Source organism: Sminthopsis crassicaudata, chromosome 3 (assembly GCF_048593235.1).
Source record: "Sminthopsis crassicaudata isolate SCR6 chromosome 3, ASM4859323v1, whole genome shotgun sequence".
Taxonomy (NCBI): Eukaryota; Metazoa; Chordata; class Mammalia; order Dasyuromorphia; family Dasyuridae; genus Sminthopsis; species Sminthopsis crassicaudata.
In genome coordinates this window covers 85314265-85341662 of record NC_133619.1, presented here as the reverse complement: position 1 = coordinate 85341662, position 27398 = coordinate 85314265, and the positions used below count along the sequence as shown (strand labels likewise).

General features: G+C 37.9%; 1 protein-coding gene and 1 long non-coding RNA gene across 4 annotated transcripts in view; one reads left to right on the top strand and one right to left on the bottom strand.

Moving 5' to 3' along the window:
• The first annotated feature begins 962 nt into the window (after positions 1-962).
• On the top strand, positions 963-26984 carry SERP2 (stress associated endoplasmic reticulum protein family member 2). Of its 3 annotated transcripts, XR_012487758.1 has the most exons (4): positions 963-1074; positions 7707-7779; positions 9242-9304; positions 23783-26984. XR_012487758.1 is itself a non-coding variant. In XM_074299155.1 (3 exons), the coding sequence occupies exons 1-3, from the start codon at positions 991-993 to the stop codon at positions 23821-23823; spliced, it is 198 nt and encodes a 65-aa protein (XP_074155256.1). In that variant the 5' UTR covers positions 963-990; the 3' UTR covers positions 23824-26984. The 3 variants fall into 3 exon arrangements, 2 of the variants coding, with proteins under 2 accessions (XP_074155256.1, XP_074155257.1); XM_074299155.1 differs by lacking the exon at positions 9242-9304; XM_074299156.1 differs by lacking the exon at positions 23783-26984 and having other exon boundaries at positions 9242-10714.
• LOC141560624 (uncharacterized) overlaps positions 1399-27398 on the bottom strand; it is a 40849-nt gene continuing 14849 nt past the window's right edge. The window contains exons 2-3 of the long non-coding RNA XR_012487759.1: positions 12708-12839; positions 1399-2816 (exon numbers count right to left, since the gene is read on the bottom strand). This is a non-coding gene — a long non-coding RNA (uncharacterized LOC141560624). The remainder of the gene's footprint in view (positions 2817-12707; positions 12840-27398) is intronic.

Below are 27398 nucleotides of genomic sequence, written 5' to 3'. Positions count from 1 at the left end.
AACATTGTAAGAGAGAGCCTCCAGTCTCCACCACCCCGAAAAGAGCCGCTGTCACCCGAGGAAGGACACGTGGATGTGTCTGCTCTTGTTTCTGTGTGGTTTAGGTAGCAGGAGGACCGGAAGGATAACAAGGAAGTGGGAAAGGGTTTCCTGAGATGAGAGATTACTTCCGTCCATCCTCTTTCCCGTTTGGAAGCATCCAAGGGCTCGGGATTGGTACTGGGACAGGGGCTGGGACCCGGGGCCCGGGGCTGGAACCACAGCAGCATCACGCTGACGCTTCTTTCTACGTGAAGGCAGCAAGAGGCAGGTGGGGAGGGAGCATGGATAGTTCTGCGTAACACATTCAGCTCTATTGGAGAGGATCTGAAATAGAAAGAAACAAAAAAGCAGGGAGAGAGAGAAAGAGAAGGAAAGAAGGGAGAGAGGGAGAGAGAGGAGAGAGAAAGGGAAGGAAGGAAGGAAGGAAGGAAGGAAGGAAGGAAGGAAGGAAGGAAGGAAGGAAGGAAGGAAGGAAGGAAGGAAGGAAGGAAGGAAGGAAGGAAGGAAGGAAGGAAGGAAGGAAAGAAGGAAGGAAAAAAATTAAGAAATAAGGAAAAAGAGAGAAAGAAGAGGAGGAAAGGGAGGAAGGAGAAGAAGAGAGAGGAAGGAAGGAGGAAGGAAGGAAAAAAAGGGGGGAAAGGGAGGAAGAAAGAGAGGGAAAGAGAAGGGAAAGAAGGAAGGAAGGAAGAAAAGAAGGGAAGGAGGGAGAAGGAAGGAAGTTAAATAAAGAGAAAGAAAAGAGAGAGGGGAAAGGGAGAAAGGAGAGGAATTAGAGAGGAAGGAAGGAAGAAAAAGGAAAAAGAAAGGAAGAGGGGAAGAGAGGAAGAAAGAAAAGAGGGGAAAGAGGAGAGAGGGAAGAAGGAAGATAAGGAGGGAAGAAGGGAAAAAGAAAGGAAGGGAGGGAGGGAGGGAGAAAAAGAGTAAGTTTAAAACAAAAGCAACCAAGCAATGGTGGCCAAACAGCGGATCCGGATGGCTAACAAGAAGCACAGCAAAAACATCACACAGAGAGGGAATGTAGCCAAAACCCTGGTAAGACAGAAGATGGCTATTATGCTGTGGTGGGTTGGAGGGGGAGCATCTTAGGGGCTGGTTTTCTTTCTCCCTAAGGCTGAGCATGAAACCCTTCCTCTTCATACCCTCCACCATATGCTGCTTCTTTCCAATGAGAATGGAGATACAATGAATTGTGGATCTAGACATAAAAGAAACAAGGAATAAAAACCTTTTCCCAAAAATATTGATATCCAAGGGTTCTGATAAAGGCCTCATTTCTAAAATAGAGAATTGATTCAAATTTATAAGAATTCAAGCCATTCTCCAATTGATAAATGATCAAAGGATATGAACAGATAATTTTCATATGAAGAAATTGAAACTATTTATAGTCATATTTAAAAATGTTCTAAATTATCAGACAAATGCAAATTAAGACATCTCTGAGGTACCACTACCCACCTCTCAGATTAGCTAAGATGACAGGAAAAAATAATCATGAATATTAGAGAGGATGTGGGAAAACTGGGACACTGATACATTGTTGGTGGAGTTGTGAAGTGATCCAAGCATTCTGGAGAGCAATCTGGAACTCTATCCAATGGGCTATAAAACTGTGCATTTGATCCATCACTGTCTCTACTGGGCCTGTATCTCAAAGAGAGCATAAAAAAAGGAAAAGGACTTATGTGTGCAAAAATGTTTGTGGCAACCATTTTAGTAGTGAAAAGGAACCGGAAATTGAATGGATGCCCATCAGTTGGGGAATGGCTAAATAAATTATGGTATATGGATGTTATGGAATATTATTGTTCTGGAAGAAATGATCAGGAGGATGATTTCAGAGAAACCTGGAGAGACCTACATGAACTGGTGCAAAGTGAAATGAGCAGAACCAGGAGATCATTGTACACAGCAACAAGACTATACGATGATCAATTCTGACAAACATGGCTCTTTTCAACAATGAGATGATTCAGACCAGTTCTAATGATCTTGTGATGAAGAGAGCCATTTATACCCAGAGAGAGGACTGTGGGGACAGAGTGTGGATCACAATGTATTATTTTACTCTTTTTGTTATTGTTTGCTTGTGTTTTGTTTTCTTTCTCATTTTTTTTCCTTTTCAATCTTATTTTTCTTGTGCAGCAAGATAATTGTGGAAATATACATATAAGAATTGCATATGTTTAACATATATTGGATCACTTGCTGTCTAGAAGATGGAGAAGGAAAGGAAAAAATTTTGGAACACAAGTTTTGCAAGGGTGAATTATCTATGCATATGTTTTGAAAATAAAAAGCTTTAATAAAGGGGGGAAAAACCTTTTCTCCTAAATGAGGAAACTTAGAGAGATGGTAATGCATACCTAGAGAAGGCAACAGAGGGGTTGTAAGATTTTTAACTAGAAGGGACCTTAGAGAAAATAGAATTATAGTTTTGAAATTGGAAGGGACTTTACACTAAAGCTAAGTGATTTTCTCCCAGAATGGCAGAGATAGAATTCATAACTCCATGTTATGATTCCAAATCCAGTGTTTTTTCCCCTGCTTTAGAGCAAAATCTTTGTCCAACAGACTTTCCCATCCCTGTGACTGAGACTAGTCAGACCCATGGTTGGGTCAGTTGAAGTTCAGAGAAGATCCTAGCTAGTACAACAAATCCCTCTGATTATTGTCTGATGTCCTGGTTGAGGTGGACTACAAAGCAGAGTGAGATCACAGGAAGGGCTCAACTTGAGCCATCTTTGAAGGAATCTTCCAAACAGTGAAGAATTCTGGGAAAGAATGAAAGGCACATCATTAGAGAAAAGATAACTTGGATTTGAGATACATCTAGCTGGTACAGTAGATAGACTGTTGGGTCTAGAGTCAGGAAGACTTCTTCCTGAATTTAAATCTAGCCTCAGATATTTACTGTGTGATTCTGGGTAAGTCATTTAACCCTGTTTGCCTCGATTTCTTATCTATAAAATGAGCAAGAGATGGGAATGGCAAACCATTCCAGTATCTTTGCCAAGAAAACCCCAAAAGGGTTCATGAAGAGTTGGATATGACTGAAAATAACTGAACGACAACAAAAAAACCTGCATTAGGACAAGAGTTGGAAATCACACTCTCAAGCTAGGGATAGACAGATTTTTTATTGTTTGCTTTTTTCCCAGTTCTTAATTTTTGGAATCCTCTACTGCTTTATTTGAAAATGTTGTTAGGCAGATTCATTTCTTCATCTTCCTAACTTTCCATTTCTTTGATGAGGCTGGCTGTCACTGGGCAAAACCTTAATTAAAGTAAAATGTTATTTGTTATTCACATTGCCCACTGTAGAAAAACATGTCTCCTTTGGGTTCATTCTCCTCTTAATGCATGACCCTAGTTAACATGATCATAGAATCCTAAGGGGATTGGCCAAAACAGGTCTTACAAATCATTTCATCCATTTCTCTCATTTTGAAAATGAGGAAAGTGGAATCTTAAAAAAATAAAGTGGCTCTGTTGAGATCCAATAAAAATAATATAATAATAAGTGATAGATCTAGGATCCAAACTTAAAGAATGGACAATTCTGGAGCTAGAATTACTTTTGTGTTTAAGAGTCTGTTTTAAACACCATGGAATATTCAAGGATGCAAATCAACAAAAGACATATTTTGTCTTAAGGAGGCAACTTTTGTCAAAGTTATTACATAGGAAATACCAGGTAACTTCACCTGAATATCTTTGGGCAAATTAATTTATTTCCCTAAGTCCCAATTTCTTCATCCATAAATGAAGATGTTGGCACTATATGGCTTCAGAGGTCTCTTCCACCTGTAGAAGTATGATTCTAAGCAAGTGTAGGATAGACTGACATAGTATTTTGTTTTCTTTTAAAGAAGACACCTAGAAATTTATTACCCAATTTGTTGGAATGGAAATTCCATAGGAATTTTGAGATTTGACTAGGGAAATCAGCTGAGCAGATTAGACCATATTTTTTCTTGATGACATCTTGTGTAAATGTCTCAAAATGAAATCTGCTAATAAGATTTTGCTAAATAGAATCCACATAAAACCAGACGCATGCAATGGCAGAGAAACTTAACTGAACTTCACTTTGAATCTAAGCTGCTCTATTCCCTGTGTCTTTCAGCAATTAATTGAAACATTTCTTTCAACTGCTGATAGTAAAACTTCCAGCTTGGGTTCTATGGAGCCCATGAATGGGAAACATTTTTCACTGAATATGTCACCTTATCTAATTTCACTCAGAAGAAACCTGTTATTCTAATTAATATTCAAGTATGTACTTTCAACCTTACCCCTAAAAGATAATCTCTTCTCCAGATCACACTGTCAAGTGGAGGAAAAGTTTTGTTTTGTTCTGTTTTGTTTTGTTTTAATCTTAACTGGGAAGGAATGTTCCCTGGAATTCACCCGAGTGCCTGACAGCAAAGTTACACCAACTTGTAATGAAAGATTTCCTTGTCAAGGGGAATGTTTATATGTTATATATGAATATAAATGGATGGACTGTTTATTTCACTTCTCTGCTAACTTCCTAACTAGTTTTGATGTAAATTAATTAGCTCCTTTAAGGTGAGATGAAATTCTCTCAAAAGAAAACAATGAAATCTGATTTTCACAAACTCTAGTGGAACACAATTAGACTGGTAATATGTCTGTTATCTGAGTTTCTTTCAACAAGTTAAGAGATTTGAAGTGGATTGCAGCAGCACATTTAGTTTAGGCTTCCATTGAAAAGAAATTTAATCAACCAATGTGGACCATACCTGTTTTGTGATGGAGTCTTGCAGAGTTATTTGGGGGCCCTGGAAGGTTAAATGATTTTCCTAGTCACACAGTCAGAATCTCTATCCTTATCCTGAAGAAGCCAGTTCTTTATCCACAGAAGCGGATTAGATAAGGAGAATTCTTAATTACCCTATTAAAATCTGAGCCACAAGGAGTTAACTTATTCTGTTAGAGCTCAGATTTTGCATTGTATTGGCTCCATAAGGATGTTGTTCCTCTCCCAAACAGTATTAATCTAATACCCATGAACTACCTAATCCTTGGATATAGGATTCATTGGATTCCCATGCAAAATGATGGCAGATACTCTTGGAAGCAACAAAACCATTAACAGAATTTAAGATGGACAGCTATCAGCTAGTGAAAAAAAATTATTGAACTCTGATTAATTACAATTCAGATATTTGAGGAGCTCCTTAACCCAATTTCAAGTTTCCATCTTTAATTTTTTTTCTTTCTGTTGATTAAGAAACTTCATTCCACTTAGCAAGTAATTTTTAGATTCCTAATTTTTTTTTATTTCTACTAGCTGTATAGGCAAAGGAACTTATTTAGCAAATGTGGGGAAATAGTAGCAGAACTAGTTTTTATTAAACTAGCCTAAACTAGTTTAAAGTGGATAAGTAGAATAAAGATAAAAGGGGCACATATTAAATTGGGTTTCAAGTGACTTAACATTGGTTTACATATTTGGTCTAGTGTAGAACAGGCCATAAGACCAAATATAATGGTGACCCTGTAAAATTTCCTCTTGGAGTTATCATTTTCAATTTCCCTTACTATGTTGAGTCAAAAGAAATGTAATGAACTGAGAGGATGATTTAACTACTTTTATTACTTACAGAATACTATAAGAATTCTTCATTTCTCTTAGAAGAAGAATCCATTAACTATCTTTTCTTTAATCAAAATTTGCTTGACATTCACACATTAAATCAAGACACTGAGAAAATGATTTATTTGAAACCCAATCTGTTGCCCATTAGCAGCTGGAGCTGAAGAAGAAAACATGTCCCAATCCTCTCTAACTGATCTAAATGATTGGTTGTTTTTTTCTTCACTAAGCCTTAATCACTAATGAGAGATTTCACTAAATAAATAATCCCAGATCAATGCAAAAAAGATTGGTGAAAGCTTTAACAGCAGAAAATAACTTGTCTTTTTAGATTTATATTTACTCAAGACATATTTGGGCCCAAAGTTAATAAAAATGTAATTTTGTGTCCTTTGCTTTTTTTCTTCTTTTATTTTGTCCTTTTCTGCTTTGACTTGGCAATTCCTTTTCTGGATCTTTTGGGGCATAATCAACTACACATACATATACATATATATGTGTATATATACTTAAGTATATACACACAAAGACGAAGACATATACACACACACAAGTATACAGATATCATTTGTTAGTTGATTGCTTTTGGTTATAAGCACTTACAAGTGTTCAATAAAATTATTTGTTAGGACTATATTTTTGCCATGAGGAAGAAGAAGAAGATGATGATGATGATTATAATGGCTTACTAATGTCAGAAGCAAGGTTAGAATTCATGTTTTGTCTTCCTTGACATTAAGGCCATCATGCTCATTAAAAAGCAAACCAACCTTATTCTCTATGTAAATTTAGGCTTTTTAATACCAAAAAAAAAAAAAGTCCAGTATTATAAATGTCTTAATTTTTACTCACACTTTAGCCATGTTAAAGTTGTTTCTATTATTTTGGGGAAGGTATATGTGTAGAATAATTTACCTAAAGATGCACTAAAATGAAAATGAGTGATACTTATAAGATGCACTAAAATGAAAATGAGTGATACTTATTGACTTATTGAGAAAGGTTCTAGAAGCTTCACCAGACTCTGAAAGGAGCTGGAGACATAAAAAGAGTGAACACCTCCCCTAACCCCCAGCCCTTCCTCCCCATTTCTCAATTCCTTTACAGTTATAAACAATATAATTCTATGACTCTGTATTCCCCTCCAATTCAGGATTCTTTTTATTAGGGCCTTTGCTGGTGATCATATCCCATTGGCACATAAAAGGACATTGTGAGAAGTGTAAAAGAAATTAATTTGATTAACTTTCTCTCTCTCTCTCCCTCCTTTCTTTTCTCCTTTCCTCCCTCCCTCCTTCTCTCTCTCTCTTCCCTCTCCTTCTCTTTTATATTACTCTCTGTGTCTCTGTCTGTCTTTATCTCTGTCACTCCCTCTCTCCCTTTATCCTTTCCTCCCTCCCTCCCCATCTCCTTTCTTCCCTTTCCCCTCTCTTTTATCTCACTATCTCTGTCTGTCTCTATCTCTCTGTCATTCCCTCCCTCCCTTCCTCTCTAGATCCCCTCTCTGTCCCTTCCCTCTTCTCTTCCTTCCTCTCTCTCTCTGTCTGTCTCTCTCTCTCTCTCTCTCTCTCTCTCTCTCTCTCTCTCTCTCTCTCTCTCTCTCTCTCTCTCCTCTCTCTCTCTCTCTCTCTCTCTCTCTCTCTCTCTCTCTCTCTCTCTCTCTCTCTCTCTCTCTCTCTCTCTCTCTCTCTCTCTCTCTCTCCCCCATCTGAATTTCTTTCTGTCTCTGTACTTCTCTGTCTCCTTCTCTATTCTCTCTTCCCTCTTCCTCTTTTTTATCTCACTATCTCTATCTCTGCCTCTGTCTGTATCTTTCTCTTGTCTGTCTTCTCCCTCTTCCCTTCTTCCCTCTTTCCCTCCCTTTCTCCTTCCTCACTCTGCTCCCCCTATCTATAATTTAAGTATCATTTCAGAAATTGGGAGTGGATGTAAGTAAGCTAGCTTCAAGTCCTGCATTTATCTGGGAACTAAAAAGGCAAATTATTTTTTTTTAAACAGGTAAATCTAATTTTCTTTTCTCTGGTCCCTTTCCTTTTAGAGACCACAAGAAGAGAAATACCCTGTGGGTCCGTGGCTGCTGGCACTGTTTGTTTTTGTTGTCTGTGGATCAGGTATGGACATTGCCTGTGGGAAAAACTGAAGAATATTACAGTATTATCCTTGACCTTCGTGTTATTCTTTATCAATGAAGAAAATGTGTTTTATTTATAAGGACAGCTTATTAGAAACATATCGGTTTCAGATTCATATTAATTATTGGCTTGGTCTTAAGCTGATCCATTTTTTTACTTCACAAATCTGCATGTTATCCTTGCACAAGAACCATTTAAGTTTTAATATATGTACAGCTGCAGCCAGCACAAAGTAGATCCATTGTTAAAGGTCTCTTGTCATGGTGAACAAAGCCTACAGGTACCATGTGACATTTATTCAGCCTTAATCACTAATGAGAGATTTCACTCTGTCCCCCACTACAGCAAAGAAAGAACCCTAATATAACCAACATGATCAAAGATCAAATGAGATAAGCATGTAAAGAGCATTGTAAACTCTAACACATCAAATAAATGCTAGATAGCTATTATTATTACTGATTTTGTGGTTGTTTCTATTCTAGCAAATATTAGCAATAATGAATCATATCAAAATGACCAAAGAAGATATAATAATAGCTAACATTTATATAGTGCTTTAAGATTTATAAAGGAAGCAGTTTACACAATTATCGTAACAACCTTGAGATAAGGTACTGTAGTTATTTCCATTTTACAGATTAGAAAACTGAGGCAGACAAAAGTGACTTGTCCAGGGTCACATAGCTAGTCTACCAGATTCCAGATCCGATTCTGTATCCATTGAATCATCTACCTGCCTAAAAATCTCAAATGTAATTATCACCACAACTTGCTCAAAGAAGAATTAGGACTTCTTGGGGGAAGTCACAGTCAGAGAGCTCTTTCTGAGATAAAGTTCACATTCCAAAGAGTGACACTTCTCCAGGATTGATGCCCTGGGCTTTCATGTTGGGTTGAATCTTTACCTAAAACTCACGTGGTTATCTCTGACTTGTAAGTGTGTAAGTGGCAGGTTTTACTTTTATCTCCCAAGATCACCTATAGGGAAAAATACCTGGAGGAAATGTGACCTGAAATAGAGTCTTGTAACCTTTCAAATCATTATCAAGATTCCTGACATAGGACGTTGCAGCTGATTCACTGTCAATGGGGACACAGGTCCCCATTGTCCTGGTGACTGAAGCAGAGATTATTAAATGACATCTCCTCAAGCCTTTTCTGCTCTTAGTCTAGCCAGGGAACTGGTTCTTTCTAGACTACTCTGATGTCATCAGAGTAGATGACATCAGACTCACAAGAATACTAGATTTAAAGTTAGGAAGACCTGGAGTCAAATCTTTCATTTGACCTTTAACTAGCTCTGTGACCATGAGGCAAGCCATCTAACCTGTTCAAGACCCAGAAAGGATTCCTTCTAGCTCCAACTCTATGGTCCTGTTTTCTATGTTCTTTGGCAAGGGCAAGTCATCGAGTAAACTATTTTCTTTTCATTTTCTAGAGTAGTCGTCTCCCCAGAAGAGATCAAATCCCAAAGGAGGTAGGGGAAGGTATCAATACTAAGGTACTGCTTGTTTTTTTCTGTCACAGTATAGTTTTTCCAGTATGATTTGGGTTTCCAGGACTATCTGCTAGAAATTCTTACCCAATCAAAAAAGCATTTGTGAGTAAGGAAAGGAAATGAAAAACAAATTGGGAAGAGAAGAAAATCCTAAGAAATGAACTTAATGTAATAATAATAAATTACATCACTTATATAGCATTTTAAGGTTTATAAAGTACTTTACACTCTTTATAACCTTATTTTATTTCCACAACAAACCTGGGAGGCAGATGGTATTTTATTCCCATTTTACACAAGAAGAAACTAAGGCAGATATTAAGTGACTTTCCTAGGGTCACACTGAGGTATAATTTTAAACTTTTTTGTGCATATCCCTTCCAACTTCCCTATGCAGTAAGCCATTCCTTATGACGAAGAATGAAAAAGAAAGGAAAAAAAAGTAATTCAACAAAACTAAGCAAAGTATCAATTGAATTTGACAGTATATGCAATGTTCTACTCCCATAGACCCTCACCTCTGGAAGGAAAGAGAGGAAGTTTGTGGTTGCAAAAGTTTTCTAAACAGTCTCCCTTTCCATCCATCCTATACATAATTACCATATTAATCTTTCTAGTACACTTCCTTCCTCTACTTAAAACCCTTCAATAATTGACTGATGAATAAAATTCAAAATCTTTAGCTTGTCATGCAAAGACCTACACAATTTGCTGATGGCTGCCATGGAGAATTAAGGAATGTGAAAGGTTTCTTGGGGAAGGAAGAAATGAAAGAAAATATTTAAGAGGAAAAATAATTTGGATCTCCCAAATTCAAACCTTTATAGAAAGAGAAGTAGAAGGATGTAATTCAGAAGTAAGGGAAGAAAGCATCTCAGACCATTGGGACGATATAATAGCTTAGTGGGAATGACAAGAATGATGCTCTGGCCAGGAGTGGAGAATGTGATCCATAGTGTCGGAGGCACTGGGAGGTGAAGAAGGTTTGAAAAGGTCATTGGATTTGGCCATTGGTAGAGAGGGCAGTTTCAGTTGGATGACCCCAGAAGCTAGATGACAAAGGGTTAACGGCGAGATGAAGTGAAGGTCCAGTTGTAGATGGCTTTCTGAATGAGATTAGTCAAGAAGGGAAGGAGAAATACTGCACGGGATGTGGCCAAATCGAGTATGGTCAGATGGGACAAAGAGTTTTTAAGTATAGAAGAGAAATTAATGTTTTTGTAGATAGCAAGGAAAGAGCCAGTTGAGAGAGAGACATTGAGGATAATAGAGAATGGTAAATCTGCTGGAAAAAATGGGAGTTGATGGGATTTTGGTGGATGTTAATGGTAAATTTGTTGATGGTGAATGTAGAGGGGTTTGCCTTGGCAACGAAGGGTCACTTCTTCATTCAAGAGAAAACAAAAAAGAGTATTGGATGAATAATAATAATAATAATATTTACAATATTATTTTAATAGATAATAGAGTATAATAAAAATAAACTTTAAAATAATTTTAAAATACAGTAATAAAAAAGTTGGAGGAAGGTTTCTTTTGAAATGTCTCAGGTATCTGTTTTTGGCTGTGTTGTGATCCACATTTTTATTAATCCTTTGGTTTACAGCAAAAATGGGCTATTTATATATTTTCAGATGACACAAAAGTAAGAGGAATATTCTACCATATTGGATGACAGAATCATCACCCAAAAGGATTTTGGGACTCATTTAACAAAAGGAATTTTAATAATAATCAGTATCAAGTCCTATACTTAGGTTCAAAAATTCAACAACCCAAGTATGGAAATAGACATCATGACAGGCAACAGTTATGATGAAGAAGACTTGAGAATTTTAAGGGCCCTCATAGTTTTGTGGGGTAGCTACATGGCACAGTGGATAGAATGCTGGACCTGGAATCAGACAGACTCATCTTTCTAAGTTCAAATCTGACCTGAGACATTTCTTATACATAGTTAAGTAGTTAAGTTAACTATGTAACCCTGGGCTAGTCATTTAACTCTGTCTGCCTCAGTTTCCTCCTCTGTTAAAAAATGTTTAAAAAGAGCTGGAAAAGGAAATGGCAAACCATTCCAATATATTTGTCAAGAAAATTCTAAAGAGGGTCATGAAAAGTCAGAAATCATTGAAATAATTGAATAGCATAGTTTCATATGAATTAAAAAGTGGTACTGGGTACCTAAGCAAATTTATACTATTTTAGGCCATATTAATGAGTGCATAGTGCTCAGAGCAAGAGAATGTCCACAGAATTCCACTGTACATTTTCATGATCATATCATATCTAGCATATCATGCTCTGTTCTGGGAACCACATTTTGAGAGGGGGAATAATTTCCAGGATTTAGAGACCAAGATGGAGATGAAATTTGATAATGCAACAAGGAGATAAAGGAAGTAGAAATATTTAGTCTTCAGGAAATAAAGCATAGGTGGGGCTTAACTAATGTCTTAAAATATGTTAAGGGTTGAGTTAGTTCAAGATAAATTGGAGAACACAATTCAAAAAAGAAGGTGTATCCTTCTAGGTATAATTGTAATTGTCTGAGATAAGACTATGTCACAAACACAGAACAATAAAATGCAAATATTATTTGAAAGGAATAGGATAATCAGAGGAGGGAGAGAAGCACTCTCTCTGTGTGTATACTTACATATATATGTTTGTATATAAAATTGAACATCTGAGAAGTAATATGACATGGAAAAACTAAATTTGGAGACAAAAACAGCTGATTTTAAAATCTGCCTTTGACACTTAATATGTGACCATGGATACATTGATCTATCTCTCTGTACCTCTGTTTCTTCTATAAAATGGAAATAATAATAATAATAATAATAATACCTATAGTAGCTACTATATTGAGTTTCAAATGAGCTAAAGTATGAAAATCACTGCAAACTTTAAAGTACTTTGGTGTTCATTATCCTGTGAAGGATATAGAATTCATCAAAGTAAAATAATGAAGGCAAGAGTAGAAGTCTTGGCAGTACAAGAAATAGAATCCATATTGAGAAATCATGCATCTAGACCTGGGCCAATTCAGTCTTCCCTTTGGTGGGATTTTATCCTTCATTCTCTAAGAGGACAAAATGGCATTGAGGTACAGTGTGTCTTGATCAGACCAATCCAAGTTTGGAATGCTCTGTCACAAGTGGAGCACACAAATAGTCCCATGTGAGCATTTAGTGTGGATTCTGTAAATTTGCACATCTTGCATTTTTTTTGAGCTACTTCTGTTCTACCTTGCCCATAAGAGCAAAGCCTCTTCCTTGATGAAGGAATGACATGTTGGGCAGTCCTGTGCCAGTGTCTCCCATGTCACTAAGTCAGTTTCTAATTATTACTGTCATTATCATAAATATTATTATTATAACTACGTAGAATTGGAATGCCTTACCTCAAGAGGAAGTAGATTCCTCCTAGCTAGAAGTCCTCCATCAAAGGTTTGATGACCACTTGGCACTTATATTGCAGAGTATATCCTTAAATTCAGAATGGAGCCAGTGGTCTTCCACATTCACAAATGTAGCTGTCAGCAAAAAGAAGGCAATGCTTTAGAAGATGAGTTTCTTCTCACTGGAGGTCTTTAAGCAGAGGCTAGTTTTTATATTATTTATAATATTTATTTATTATTTATAATTATAAATTATTTATTTTAATTATTTATAATGCTTGAGGAATTCTGTAGAAGGGATCCATGTTTTAAATATAAATTAGACTGGGTATCCTTAAAAGACCATCCCAATTCTGATTTTTACTTTTGGCATTTTACCTCATGGAGAAAAGGAAAATGAAGAATAACAAGTCTTCCTTCCTTTTCCTTTTGGGGCAGCTAGGTGGTACAATGAATGGATAGAATGCTGGACCTCAAATCAAGAATACTTGAGTTCCAGTCCAACCTCAGACATTTATTATGTATGAATAAAAAACCAATAACGACAACTAACTGGATGACCCTGCGCTAGCCATGTAACCTCCTTTTGCCTCAGTTTCCTCATCTGTAAAATGAATTGGAGAAGAAATGGCAAACAATTCCAGTATCTTTGCCATGAAAACTCTAATAGGGTTATGAAGAGTCCAAAACAATTGAAAGCAACTAAACAACTGTATTTTTTCTGAGAGAGAGAAAAGAAAGGATCTGCTTTTTTTTCCCTTAACACCATATTTTGACAGGCCTTCTTGGCTGGTCATAGGGCTGGAATTGATGCTTTTAAGTCATTGCTTCTGATACTGTGGCCACTGTGAGGGAATTGATCCTGATGGCTTTTTTCTGCTGTGGCCAGGAACTACCTCCTACACATCTGGTTGGGTACCTCCCATTGAGGTCCCATATTCATCTTCCTGCTAGTATCATATAAATATAAAATATATTATATAAATAACTACACTGTACACCTAAGAGGGTAGAAGACATACCTCTCAGAGTGTCCAAGTATCATTTATGAACATAATATGGTAGCCTTTGTTTATTCTTCTATTTCATACTCCCTTAATGGTTACCCTCACACTTGGCAAAACCAGCTTAAGAAGTCCTGCCATTAAGAGTAATTATGGCATTTCTAAGGCGATTTCCTCTGAGAAACATCACTGCCTCCAACGTACCAGCACACGTCACAGGCAGGGGGTTGCTGTTTGTTTGTATAATCTCTCTGGCCAGAGCACAATGCCTGAGCTCACTGGACCCCTTCTCGGGCCCACTGGGACATCAGGAGAAAGCTAATGAGGATGGTGTGCTGGGAAGATTCCAGGCCTCCAGCCGGGGGGTGCACTTGTGACAGGTTACCCCTGCTTTTAACACTGCCTTAATCTCTCCTGTGGTCGCTAAGTAAGAAAACAGTGACATTATCTCTTAAGTACCTACAGTACATGTCAGCATTTTCAGTGATAACATGTTTCACATAAGATAATATTTTTCCATGTGATAAGGCATTGAAGAAAGTCTAGCAGGCTCCAAACCAAAGCCAGGCTTTGGTGTTTGCGTGTAAAACTTCTGGAGCTTGTTTAAGACTAGAAACAAAATGTGAATTTCACTTCCCCCCAAACAACTCTAAAAACCAGTGGTTTGCGGCAAAAGTGTTCCTAACGAGATAAAATGAGCTATCAGCAATAGATTTTGGTACATTGTGTTTATTTCAAAATAGGATAACTCAAGGCTCTTGGATTTTTTTTGAATTCATTTTTAATTGGCTTTTTAAAAATATTAAAGCATATCAAAAATCTGAACTGATGATAACTAAAATCCCTGTTAAGGTTCCTTCAATACTAGATATTCTTCTCTCTTTGCAGAAAGAAATGGGAGCATATCTGTCTGTCTGTCTCTTTCTCTGTTTCTCTTGTCTCTCTCTCTCTCTCTCTGTCTCCATCTCTATCTCTGTTTCTGTCTCCTTCTCTCCCCTCCTCCCTTCCTCTTCCTCCTTCTCTCTCTCTCTCTCTCTCTCTCTCTCTCTCTCTCTCTCTCTCTCTCTCTCTCTCTCTCTCTCTCTCTCTCTCTCTCTTTCACACACACTTACTCAAGAAAGACATATTCTCTCTCCTATTTTCTCTAGACCTTCTAGCTTTTTGTGCCAAAGTGTTCCCTGAGCAGCTGCTTTAGGTTTCTTCACCAGCATTCCTCCAGGACACTGACTCTGATCAGCATCTTGGTTTTCTAGTCTATTGTGTAATCAGCATACAGTTCATAGAGTGTCTTCGGCTCCCTCTGTTATTTCTATTTTAATTTTTCATTTGTTTGATTCCATCTTGGACCTTGATCTAATATAATATTGAGTTGACAGGGCAATATACTTTTTCCCAAACCCCAGGTATTTCTAGCTCTGTGTATACAACCCCTCTGTTCATTCCCCTACTAACGTATATTTAACCCAGAAAAAATAGGATCACAATTTAATTCCTTTGAATCATAGAAGAAAATATTGGAATGTATATTCCAGTTCCTTTCCCAGCACTGTTCCTTCCTTCAATATTCGTAAATACAGTCCCATTAATGCCTCTGTATCTATCATTAGTATGATAGGATTTTTTATTTATTAATTTTCAACATTTACTTTTATAATGTTTTGACTTCTATTCTTTGTCTGCTTCCTTCTACCCTTTATCCCCTCCCCAAGAAAGCAATCAATCTTATATAGATTATACATGTACAGTCATATTAAACATATTATGCAGTTCAGTCTATAAATTTAAATTTCATTTGTGTCTTGCATAACTGAGTTTAAGGTCCTCAAAGTCAAAGACAGTTTCATTTTCATATTTCATTCCTGAAGTTCCTAGGCACAGCATCATGTAGACTGTGGACACCATACATGCTAATTGAACTGAATCAAATATGTTCTTTTAAGAGTAGTATCAATAACTAAATCAGGGTTGGTTTTTGACCATTTTGTGCTGTGTTATGACAGACCCCTTCTCAGAATATTTTTGAAATGCACAAAATAGAAAGGATTATAGAGAAAACCAGTTATTTTGAAATGCAGTTAGATAACCTAAGGTTTTTATGTGAGATTAAGATAGTGATAGAGATACACATATACTATATGCATATAGTATGTATTATATATATTTAATGTAGATCCTAAGAATATTAATGTATATATGTCATATATATACATATACACTTTATATGGTTTATATATCTATATAATATGTGTTATACATTATATAATTCTCTAATATATAATTATGAATAATCACATACTGTATGACATGTATGTGTATCATATACAACATGTTTCATATATTATATAACTATATAATGTATGTGACTATAATTATATATGATGTGTTGGTATATATACACATACATATATGTGCTTATATATGTATGCATACATGTGTGTATTATATATTACACATGTACATATATACATTATATATATTAATAATGTTCTCAGATCCTAGGTGAAACCCCCTTGTTCCAGATGAATTGGGCTTCACGAGAAAAAAAGAACATTCAGAAGGGAGAGGGAAAGCTCACCAGGATTCTCTGCCCACCTTTCCCAGGGGCTCCCAGGATCATGGGGCAGAGTGGAACAAAGAGCTGGGTCCTGGGCCCAGCACCTCAGCTCCCGTAGCATATTTCTTGGCCCCTCTCCCCTAAAGCTGACTGGCACTCAGCGGCAGTGAGTGCGGTTCCTCCAAGCCGGCCCTGGGCTCTTTTGGCATGGCCAACTGTTAATAATCCGGCAATCTGTCTGCAGTTCTGTCTGCCTGGTCTGGGAGCTCTTTGGACCCTGCAGTTGCTTAAGCACGCTTCAGGTATTCTCTCTAGGGGGGAGGTCAGCCCAAGGGCAAACCCTTCCTTGACTAGCCTTCCCAGAAAAAGAAGCTGCAAGGGGTGGTTTTAGTAAGGTTTCCCCCTGGGGAGCATTAGGCAGCCTTGACTCCCCCTACCACTAAGCCTCCTCTGTTCTCTCCCTGCCTTTATTTTCATATAGCCTTTATATTTGAATTTAATGGTCATTAACCCATATCTGAGGCTCCTCTTGGACCTATCTTTTCTCTCCCTCTCTTACCCTCCAAGGACTCTGGCTGCCAGGCTGCTAAATGCCACTGGAGTCCCCCCAAAAGAAGCTGAGATAAGAGGGGCCCTTTCACATTGCTACCAGGAAGTGGGCTGCCTAACTGCCAGCTGTCCATCTGACCATCCTCTCCTCTCTCCAAGGGTCAGACCACTTGTGGCTGTCTGCCCTGACAAATTAGGAGTTTGAAGATGAACACATCCCAACAAGAGAAAGGAGTAGAGCTGGGATTTTCTTTTTAAGTCTTGGCAAGTGTGCTTGCTCTCCCAAGAATACTGAAGAATTCAGGGGGTTCAGAATTTGGGTATATAACCATTTATAAAATCAATAAGGGGGATAAGAGGGTCCTTAAGTCTGGATCCTGAAGACCTGGATTCTACTCTGACCTCTGACTGGCTGTTCAACCTAGGGTTCTATTTAAATGATAAATTCACAGAAGATTAAATCTGCATTAGTTGAACATGTCCCTTACCAGGACCTTCCCATACTGCTCTAAACACAGATCCAATTCTCCTTCCTCCCTCACCCTGAATAAATATAACTGATGGACTTATGTGTCACATGCCATATGGATAGAGAGTCAGTTTTGGAGCCAGGAAAACTTGGATTCAAATTCTCCCTCTAGTGTATACTGGGTGGCAAGTTCTCAGTCCTTTCCTAGGTAGCTGTCTAAAATTGTGAGTTGTAGAGTAGTTAGTGATCTGTATTAATGGAGAGAATAAATATAACCTAGGACTTATGTGTAACATTCCATATGGATAGAGTCAGTTTTGGAGCCAGGAAAATTTGGATTCAAATTCTCTCTCTGATATATACTGACTGTGGGATTCTGGGTAGCAAATTCTCAGTCTTTTCCCAGATAGCTGACTAAAATTGTGTTACTAATCTGTATTGATGAAGAGAATCTCCTTACCTGTAATTCTCCCACACCAATAATGTCAGAGGTATACAGTATTAGGAAAAACAGAGTCTACTTGTATAGTTCCATCCAGCTCCCACCCCTCCTTTTTTTCCCTCCTCCCAGAAGTATCCTGGGGTTTTGGTTTTTGTTTTTTTTTTTCCCCCAAGATTTTCCATCTGGTTTCTCTTCTTGTTTATTGGCCTGGAGTCAGGAAAATGAGTCCAAATCTGAACTCAGACACTTCCTAGCTATGTCATCCTGGACAAGTCACTTAACCCTATTTTTTTACAGTCTCCTCATCTGTAAAATGAGCAGAGGAAGGAAATGGTAGACCATTCCAGTATCTTTGCCAGGATAACTCCAAAGGGAGTCACAAAGAGTCATACTTGGCTCAAATGATTGAACAACAACAACAAAGAGGGGAAAATACAACAGCCTGACCCCTGGAGAGACTTAGTTCTCTTACTGAACCTTAATCCTGGAACTAAAAAGATCACATACCCAGTGAGCCTTCCATAAATGAGCCGTGGAGACTAATTTGAAGGAAGGTGAGGGAGGAGGAATTTGAAGGAATTTGTAAAGTTCTGAGACTGCCCCTTAAACAACAGAACATGAGTCATCCTTCAAACAGCCTTTCTGCCCCCTTGTCTGCCTGAATGAAAGGTAGGGAGACAGGTTTGAGAGTAGGAACAAAACTGTTACCAATATCCAAGGATGGCAGCGATTTCTCCTGCCAAAAATCACTATTTTATATCGTTAACTACTTAGAAATCAGCCCATTGGGGTTTTCTAAGGGGAAGTGAGAGCTTCCACATAAGTAGCAAAAACCAGAATAATTTACAGGGAACAAATGCATATTGTAGTGTGGTTATTGATTGCAAGTTGCTGCAAATAAGGAAACATTCTTCAACTTCCTTGCTAGAGAAAGACAGATTTTCTAAAGGTTCCAGGTGGGAAACTATCCCAGTGCCTTTTGGTTTTCTTCTCCAGACAAATAGAGTTCTGGTTCAGCCATATAAGCCTCCCTAGAGTGACAGTCTGCCTTCACATCTCTTTTCTTGATGCTGGTCCCAGAAGAGACTTGGATTTTTCAGGGCCATTAATTTAAACACTGCTGGCAGCTCAAAGGTATTTTCTAAGATCATGAAACACAGTGGAAGCTCCAACCCACAGATTGACCATTGGGAAGTTTGAGATACATAACACAGGAGTCTTGGAGAAAATCTTGCATTTCACTATAACTGAAAAAACTAAGTACTCCCTTCTGTCTTGGGGCCCCTTCCTGAATGTCTGTCAAAACAAATCAAGAAAATGTATCTTTTTGAGTCATTCAGACTCCTCAGATATATTCCTGAAACTCACTTTTAAAGCTTTCCATTGTTATTTTGGCTGTCCCCCTCACCTCACAATCCTATGGCACCTGAGAGGGGGGTCAGTGCCCATATTACTGACTCAACGGCTGGAAGGAACCTGAATGATCATCCTTTCATGCTAGGCAAAGGGATCTATGTGCTGCATGATATTTTGTGTCTCTGCTGTCTCATTGAAGGCAGATGCTTTTGTCTTTTTTGAACAAGACCCAAATGGCATTTACCAATTTTTCTTGTCTCATTCTACTTCCTTTTTTTTGTTCTCCTTTCTAATTCTTTGTTAATAGATAGCCCTCTTATTTCCTCATGTAATAAAAAGAGACACTGAGATTTCTGGTACTGTTTCTTTACAGATCTCCATCTCTTTGCAATTTTCCAGTTTTTCTGACTCCTCCTCAGCTACCTCTCTTGGCTTGGCCCATAAGTTCCTTTACTAACCATTCCAGACTTTTCCCATCATTCTCTTTTTTTTTTTTAATTAAAACTGCTATAAGTTTAGGATTAATGGGTTTTCTTATTTTTACCTATAACTCTACTTTTTCCCCACTCTTGCTACCTTCTCCTTTCAGGTGGTCCTATGCTTCCCACTTCTAGTGGCCTTTCTTTCTCATTTTCTTGTTAAAATTTTCTGTCATGACAAAAAATTTGCTGGCAGGATTATGAATTCTAGACTATTTCAATCTTCTGAGTTTTAACCCTAATCTTTCAGCTGAGAACTTTGTCTCATATTGGGGAAAAAAAAACCTTGAGGTCATTATCTAAGAGTTCTCTCTTCTCTCCTCATCTCTCATACTTGAATCTCTATCATCTCCCTTACCTTCATCTCACATGAAAAGAGGTAGCCTTCTATTTTGCCAAGGTCAACCTATCTACAAGCACATATGGTCTCAATTCCATCTCATCTTCTCCAGAAAAGTGTCCCCCAATCATTCTCACTCTCACTCTCACTAAATATTAAACTTCTCTTTGTCTATGGATGCTTCCCTATTACCCACAGACACAACCATTGTCTTCCCATGCTTTAAAAAAACTCTCTTGATCTCTACTAGCCACAGTCTCACATCTCTCTTCCCTTTTACAGATAAACTACTGGAGGAGATAGTCTGAACTGCCATTTCCTCATTCAACAAACTCTAAGGACTTCCTAGTGTTTCCAAGATAAAATGTGAGATCTCTGTTTGCTATTAAGACCCTTTCATAATCTGACCTTTTCCTCCTTTTCCAGGCTTCTTCCCTCTTATTCTCACTATGATACAATGATACTGGCCTTCATATAGTTTCTCAAATAAGGCACTCCATTTTCCTATTCTGGGCATTTTAACTGGATCTTTGCTACGTTTAGAATTCTCTTCCTTCTCATCTCTATCTGGCTCTAATCTAGCTAAAATCCACCTTCCCAATTTCACTTAATTCACGTTCCTTCTCTTTTTTGATTATTTCCTATTTATCCTGTATATACATTGCTTGTATGAACTCTCTAAAGACAGGAATTCTTCAGTGCTTAGCATAGTGTCTGGCACATAGTAGGTGCTCAATGCTAGTTGATTTAACTTGTATTCCTAACCTCCCCTAATCAATGTTTACAGAGCTCCCACTTTCTTATGGAAGGTGTCATTGTCAGGATTATGTATAAATATATATTTATTATATAACACATAAGCATTGTATAAATATATACATTGTATACATATATACACTTATAACATTGTGTAAAATCTGTTACATAAATATCCATATATATGTATATATAAATACATATATATGTATGTATAAATACATATATATATATATATATATATATATATATAACATGTTGCAAATACTCAGGCCCAGCTTCTTCAGACTGACATGTCTTCCTGCCTTAGCTTGCCTTTCCCAGGCCTCTTTCCTCTTGGCTTTGTCCTGCCTTTAACATAGATTTTTTCCTGCAGTCTTCTCAGCTGTTATTTTCTCAGCTTTGTTCACTCACTGTTAAGTTATTAACTTGTCAGGGTCTAGACTCCCCACTTCCGCTCCCTCTTTTGAACTTTCTGTTGACTTTCTTTCTGCTCACTGCATTGGAAAGTCAGGGTTTTGGAGACAGGGGTTAGCAGACAGGTCAACTGTGGCTTATATGCAGAATTAGATTCAGTATAATTGCCATAACATGTCATAAGCTTTCTAAAGATTTTGAGAGATGACTAGAAAGTAAACTGAAAAACTTTACTATTTTCCCCCATTTTGGGGGAATTGATAAATTGAAATGACTCATTTAGAAAAAACTCCATTTAATGCAATATTTTCTTAAAAGAATTCTTTCCAAATCAACATCTCTATACATATATAAATAAATATGTGAGAGAAAGAGAGAGAATGAGTAATGAGCTGCTATATTCATTCAATTAGAATAAGGAATCATTTTTAGTGAAGTTAAAAAGAAATGAATGAATTAATTTTTTATCAATAATATTTTGTAGGATTTTGGCTATTAATCCACTATGCTATCTACTTCCCCGTTGTATGGGAGAGTTCATTCCATTCACATTTACAGTTAAAATTACTGTTTTTCTCACCATCCTATTTTCCTTCTCCTTCTACCTTTTCCCTCCTTACCAGTGTTTTGCTCCTGACTGTCACCTCCTTCAATCTGCCCTCCCTTTTTTCAGCATCCCCTTTCTTATTCCATTCCCCTTCTACTTCTGTTCTACTTTCTATTAACCTCCTCCTTTTCTTTCCCCTTTTCCCTCTTACTTTCCTATAGGGTGAGACAACTAAGTATGTATATTATTCCCTCTTTGAGCCAAATCCAATTGAATAAGTTATTTTAATTCAAGTTAATAAGATGAGGTGACCCAGAGTGTTTTGATAGAATTCTCCAAGGAAATGGTCAGTAGCTACCTAGAAAGAGCAGAGTTAATATGAATGTTTCCTCAAAGTTACATAACCATAATTGGAATCAATGGGATGTGACCATAACTCACTGATTGTATTTTTCTCATTTGTTGAGTCCTAACTGTACAGCTGAATCAGTCTTGCAAACAGTGCCTAGCATAAGACAAATAGACATTTTTAAAAGATTTATTTCATTTATTTTATTCCACACACATCTCCTTGGGGGAACATTGTAAAGTTCAGATATATCTGATTGATTTTTTTAAAAATAGTAACATTTACCTATCTGGAATTCATGTTTAAAGGAACCTAATCTATCTAGAACATAACTGAGAACCAAAAGCAAGCAAAAAAACATCCAAGTATAGCTATTTACCTCAGGGGCTAATAGTTCTTTCCACTTCAGTAATCTCTGAGAAGCAGAGAATAGTTTTTATTGTTCAAAGTGGAGACCTGAGGAACCAAGGAAAGGTTTAAGTTTTACTCTGCTTAAGAAAGCAGGCAAGTAATTGTATAAATATTATGTATTTAACATACATTTCTACCATATAGAAGTAGAGGCAGCTAGATGGTGCAGTGGATAGAACACCAGCCCTGAAGTCAAGAGGGCTCGAGTTCAAAGCTGGTTTCAGATGCTTAACATTTTTTCTAGCTGTGTGACCCTGGGCAAGTCACCCAATTGACTCAGAAAAAATAAATAAATTTTTAAAAATTAAAAATTTGGGTACCATTATTCTGGTACTTTCCTCACCTGCTAGGCTGGCTAGCAGAAAACCCTACTGAATCTTTTCAAAAAGGCGTCCTTCTTTGAACCCAGTCCTTAAGTTATTCTGGATCTTTTTGCCCACCCAAGACTGATTATCTTCAACAGCTGGGGAAGATATAAGTAAGAAGAAATCTTGTTTAGATTTTGCTTCCTTAGGCAACTTATAGATATGAAACCTATTTTAAAAAGCAAGCCTCCCAAGCCAATATAACCACCTCAGGTAAACAGATTGAAGACTGAACCAAATTATAGGTTCTCTGCAAAATAAAAGGCCAGAAGCAGAGTAAAGGATTCTTTTCTCCCTGGAGCTATTATCTGGGAGTTATTTGTGAGTTCTGCTTTTTTGGAGGCCCTGCCTCCAAATCAACAATGATTGTTCTAATTAGGAGTTCTGGGAGGCCAGAGGCAATGAGTGGAAATACTAGTTTCTTAAAGAATCTTAAATGAAGGTCAAAATCTTCTTAGGCCCTGGAAGATTAGCATCCATAACCAGCCAATGCTGTCCTAATTTTAAACTGCATAATGAGCCAGCCCACATTTCAAGGCTCCCAGCCAGCCAGATGCCAAATTGTGATGAGAATTATCAGTCACTGAACAATGCCGGCAGTTTTGGAGGTCAGACAGTATATCAGAGAATCTCTCTGCTCTTACCCAACTTTCTTAACCAGCATTGGGGGCTGGGTTGTTTAGAAGGCAAGCGAAGGCGATCAGCAACTCTTCCCACAAATGGGATCAGTATCTCAGACATCTGATGGGCGGGTCTTGCAGTGTACCATCTCTTCAGGTACCTGAAACATTCATATGTACTATAACTCTCCCTACAATTAACTGAATATTTCTGGACAAACCCCTGGGGTACTAGTGGAAAAAGCTGAGCTCCTATTTTTTAAAGTTCATTGACCTCTTGTTAGCATGACCCCTGGTCAGGAAATATTTAATCAGTTCCATACTCACTGCATGTCATTCTAAGGAGGAAACCAGGGAATTGAGTTCCCAATGTTGTTCAAACTAACATCTGAGTGAACCTCATTTTTTTTCCTTTTTCAGCTATATTTCAGATCATCCAGAGTATCCGGATGGGTATGTGAACTGCAGAGACTGGACCGCCCTTCCTGTCAGAAGGGTGGACTGGATGAGTCTTTAGCTAGTGGAACTGATGGAACAGATATTTTTTTAAAAGTCACGTGGGTCCATGCCCTGCATCAAGGATGCCCAACTGAACTACCTCTTAATGTGATGACTCGGTGCTTGCTGGTTCTCAACAGGAAAAGAAAGGATGTTCTCTCTTCTGGCTGGAGGGCTGTCACAGTGCCGCTCTGTATGGGTATCATTTCCCGTTTTTTCATCAGTGTTTGTTACCCTGGGAGTGATCCCCTGGTGTACCTTTGAGGTACGTTAGCGGTCGGGTGCTGGGAATTAATTTAAAAATAAACGCCAGTGCTCACCCCCATCCTATTTGTTGGTTATAAGAAGAAAGTCAAGGCTAAGAAAATAGACTCCACTGGCATTAAGCCATAGAGAGGAAAATGTCACCAGAAAAAACAATGTTGCTGTCTAGGACAATAAATAAATAAAAGGGCTATAGCCAGAACAGTATTAAAGTGGGGATGGAGTTATACTGTAGTCACATCACTAGTGGGATAGTATATTGGTTGGGATAATGTGAAGCACTCCTCTATCTGACATAATACATTTATTATAAATAGATATCTAATATATATACAAAAATCTCAGAAGGTTTCTGCAGGAAGCGTGATTATTACTTTTTTTTTTTTTTTGGAAAAACAGTTGTATGGTAGAGTAGCAATATAGAGTAGCTTCACAGGACCTGGGTTAAAATGCTAATTCTGCTACCTAGTTAGTTGTGTGGCCATGGGCAGGTGACTTTACCAATCTGGACTGCAAAGACCGGATTAGGTGATTGCTAAGATCCCTTCTAACTCCATATCCTATAGCTTGGGGATTCGGGTTAGAATCTGATACTAAATGGACTTTGAAAAACACTTGTAAGCCTGCAATTCACCACTGTCAGACCCAAGGGTCTTTAGTAGCCCTCTCTTTTTCCCTTTGTTTTCTTTTTGTGGTGGTAGTTACAGTTTTTCAGTTTTCATTGTGTAAATCCATTGAAAATGATAGAACATGATACACCTGTATTTTACACTCAGGATGAATCAAAAAATGTTAGGGACCTTAGAAACCATATAAACCAACTCTATCATCTTGATGATGAAGAAACTGAGGCAGGAAAAAGTTAGATGCTTCCCTCCCCTTCCCCAGGTCATACAGGCAGTAAACAGAAGAGATAAATTTAAACCTTGGTATTAAAATTCTAAATTAAATGCTCTTTCTTTCATATTGAAATATCCAAAATCCTCTTTCTACAGATAAGAAACCTGAAAAGTTAAGTGGTGAAGTAAAGTCATCTTTATAACCTTCATCATCATCATTATTAAATGCAGTTCTTTGAGTCCTACTTTTGAGTCTGAATGAAAAAGCCATTTGGGCCTGGAGCCCATTCTCAGCTCTACTGTTAACTTTGTGCTCCAGAAAAGTTGGGAAAATCCAGTTGGATTTGGGGCTAGAGAGTCCCAAGCTATGATTTACCTAGAGGCAGTTAAATATCATGGGGGAGAGTGTGCTGGACTTGGAGTGAAGAAAGCCTCAGTTCAAATCCTGCCTCAGAAACTTAACAGCTATATGACTCTGAACAAATCACTTTGACTTCTCTCAATGTTAGTGTCTCATATCTAAAAGGGAGATAACATCCCTGCTTCATGGTCTTGTTGTGAGGGTCTATGCATCAAGCACTTTGCAAACCTTCATGCACTCTGTAGTATTATGATATATGTGTATTTGGGTAAATTACTCTCTGAGTCTTGATTTCCTTACCTATAAATTGAGGGAGGGAGATGTTTGTTTATCCTTAGTTTTTGAAAGGGAAGGATGACATTACAGGGGATGTCTTGACTTGTCTTGACTTGGATTTAAGTGAGCAGAATTACGCAATCTCACTTTTCTAGAGTTGATGAATCCAGTGGCAAGAAAAGCCCAGGATGAGGGGTGAAGGCCTGGGATGCTGTGGATGACTGGCATCTTGGATGTCTGACCAAGCTCCATCAAACGTGATAATGTTTATTATGTAAAGGAATGGGGTTTGCATGGAAACTTCTTGGTGGATTTGAAGAAATGCAAAGCATAAATAAGTCCTTGTTTGTGGGAGTACATTTAACCCACAGCGTGTGGGTATGGCCACTGCCATCTTGCTCAGAGAATGCATGGAACTTCTGATAACTGACTGACTGGAACTTTTTAGGAACCATTCTACTCCATGGCCTATAAAAGCTAATGGACAAACCAGCTCTTTTTTCTTTTGGATCCTTCACTGTTTTCCCTCGACCCTTTCTGCCAAAAAGGTAGAGAAGGGTCTCCTTTCCCTTCTCCTCTCCAACTCAACAACTCCTGGCATCTTGCCACAAAATGTGCACCGTATCTAGGTGGTATGAGAGGGGAATTGATGGACAGTCTCTCTAACCTTCTACTTTCTGTGCAGAGAAAGTAAATGTTTTCATCTCCTAAGCACCATGATCTCAAAATCTAGAGGCTTCTAGATATTGAAGAGAAATTTATTGGGTTGTGATGGATTTGGGGACTGATCTTTGGGGGGGTATCCCTGAAGTTCAAAAGTTCCTAAATTCAAGAACTTAGACAATAGCCTTCTAGACTAGAGGAAAAAGATTTCAACAGCAAGGTTCATGGAGAAAGAAGAGAACATCTACAGAGTTCCTGAGCAGTTCCATGAAGAATAAAGTCATTGAGTAGTCATTGGATAGTGCAAGAAAGGTATTTCCTACTGAGAAATCACCAAAGTATGTGTATTTTCAGAGGAAAGTGTCTGAACCATAGAATAATGCTATAGGTCTCAGGGAAACTATAGACCTAGGAAAAGAGGACTCACCAGAGTACCTCACAGGATTGCACTGATGGCAATCCCAAATTCCTTTCCCTTTGGAGGGAGCTGACAGACTATTTGAGTGCTGTATGCATTTTCTGTAACTATTAATGGGCTCCCATGAGTCCTTTGCACCTTCTGCATTTTCTGTGGGGTACAATAAAGGCTGTCCAATGATCTGTTTGTATTTATTATCTTGGGTGTTCAAGAGATGGTGGGGGGGAATCCTAGAGAGGAACTACATTTAAGCTATATTTGGAGGTGTCTCCTGGAAAAATTCTAGGTGGGAGCAATGAACCAAAGAGAAGTATTAATCATCTTAGGGTCAGCTCTCAGGATAGAACCCCATTCCTTGTGAATCCAGAGTCTTGAGGGGCCTTAGGTCCTATATTTAAAATTCTTTTGAATGCTCAAAGTGCCTATTATTATCATCATCATTACCCAAATTTTTAGTATTTTGTTGAGTTCTGGTGTATTCATTAGCTGTTTGGGATAGTACAAGGAAAGGGACACACCTTTATTTAGGCAATTTGGGGAATCCTAGAGAAAAGAACTACATTTAAGCTACATTTGGGGTTTCTTCTGGAAAAATTCTAGGTGGGAGCAATGAACCAAAGAGTAGTATTAATTATCTTAGGGTCAGCTCTCAGGATAGAACCCCATTGCTTGTGAGTTAGAGTCTTGAGGGGCCTTAGGTCCCACATTTAAAGTTCT

Bases quoted from the DNA above. Each gene is read 5' to 3' on its own strand.
- SERP2 (XM_074299155.1), top strand. From the start codon at position 991: ATGGTGGCCAAACAGCGGATCCGGATGGCTAACAAGAAGCACAGCAAA. The intron at 1,075-7,706 runs GTAAGACAGAAG...CTTTCCTTTTAG, and splicing joins GGAATGTAGCCAAAACCCTG to AGACCACAAGAAGAGAAATA. The intron at 7,780-23,782 runs GTATGGACATTG...TTCCTTTTTCAG, and splicing joins TTTTGTTGTCTGTGGATCAG to CTATATTTCAGATCATCCAG.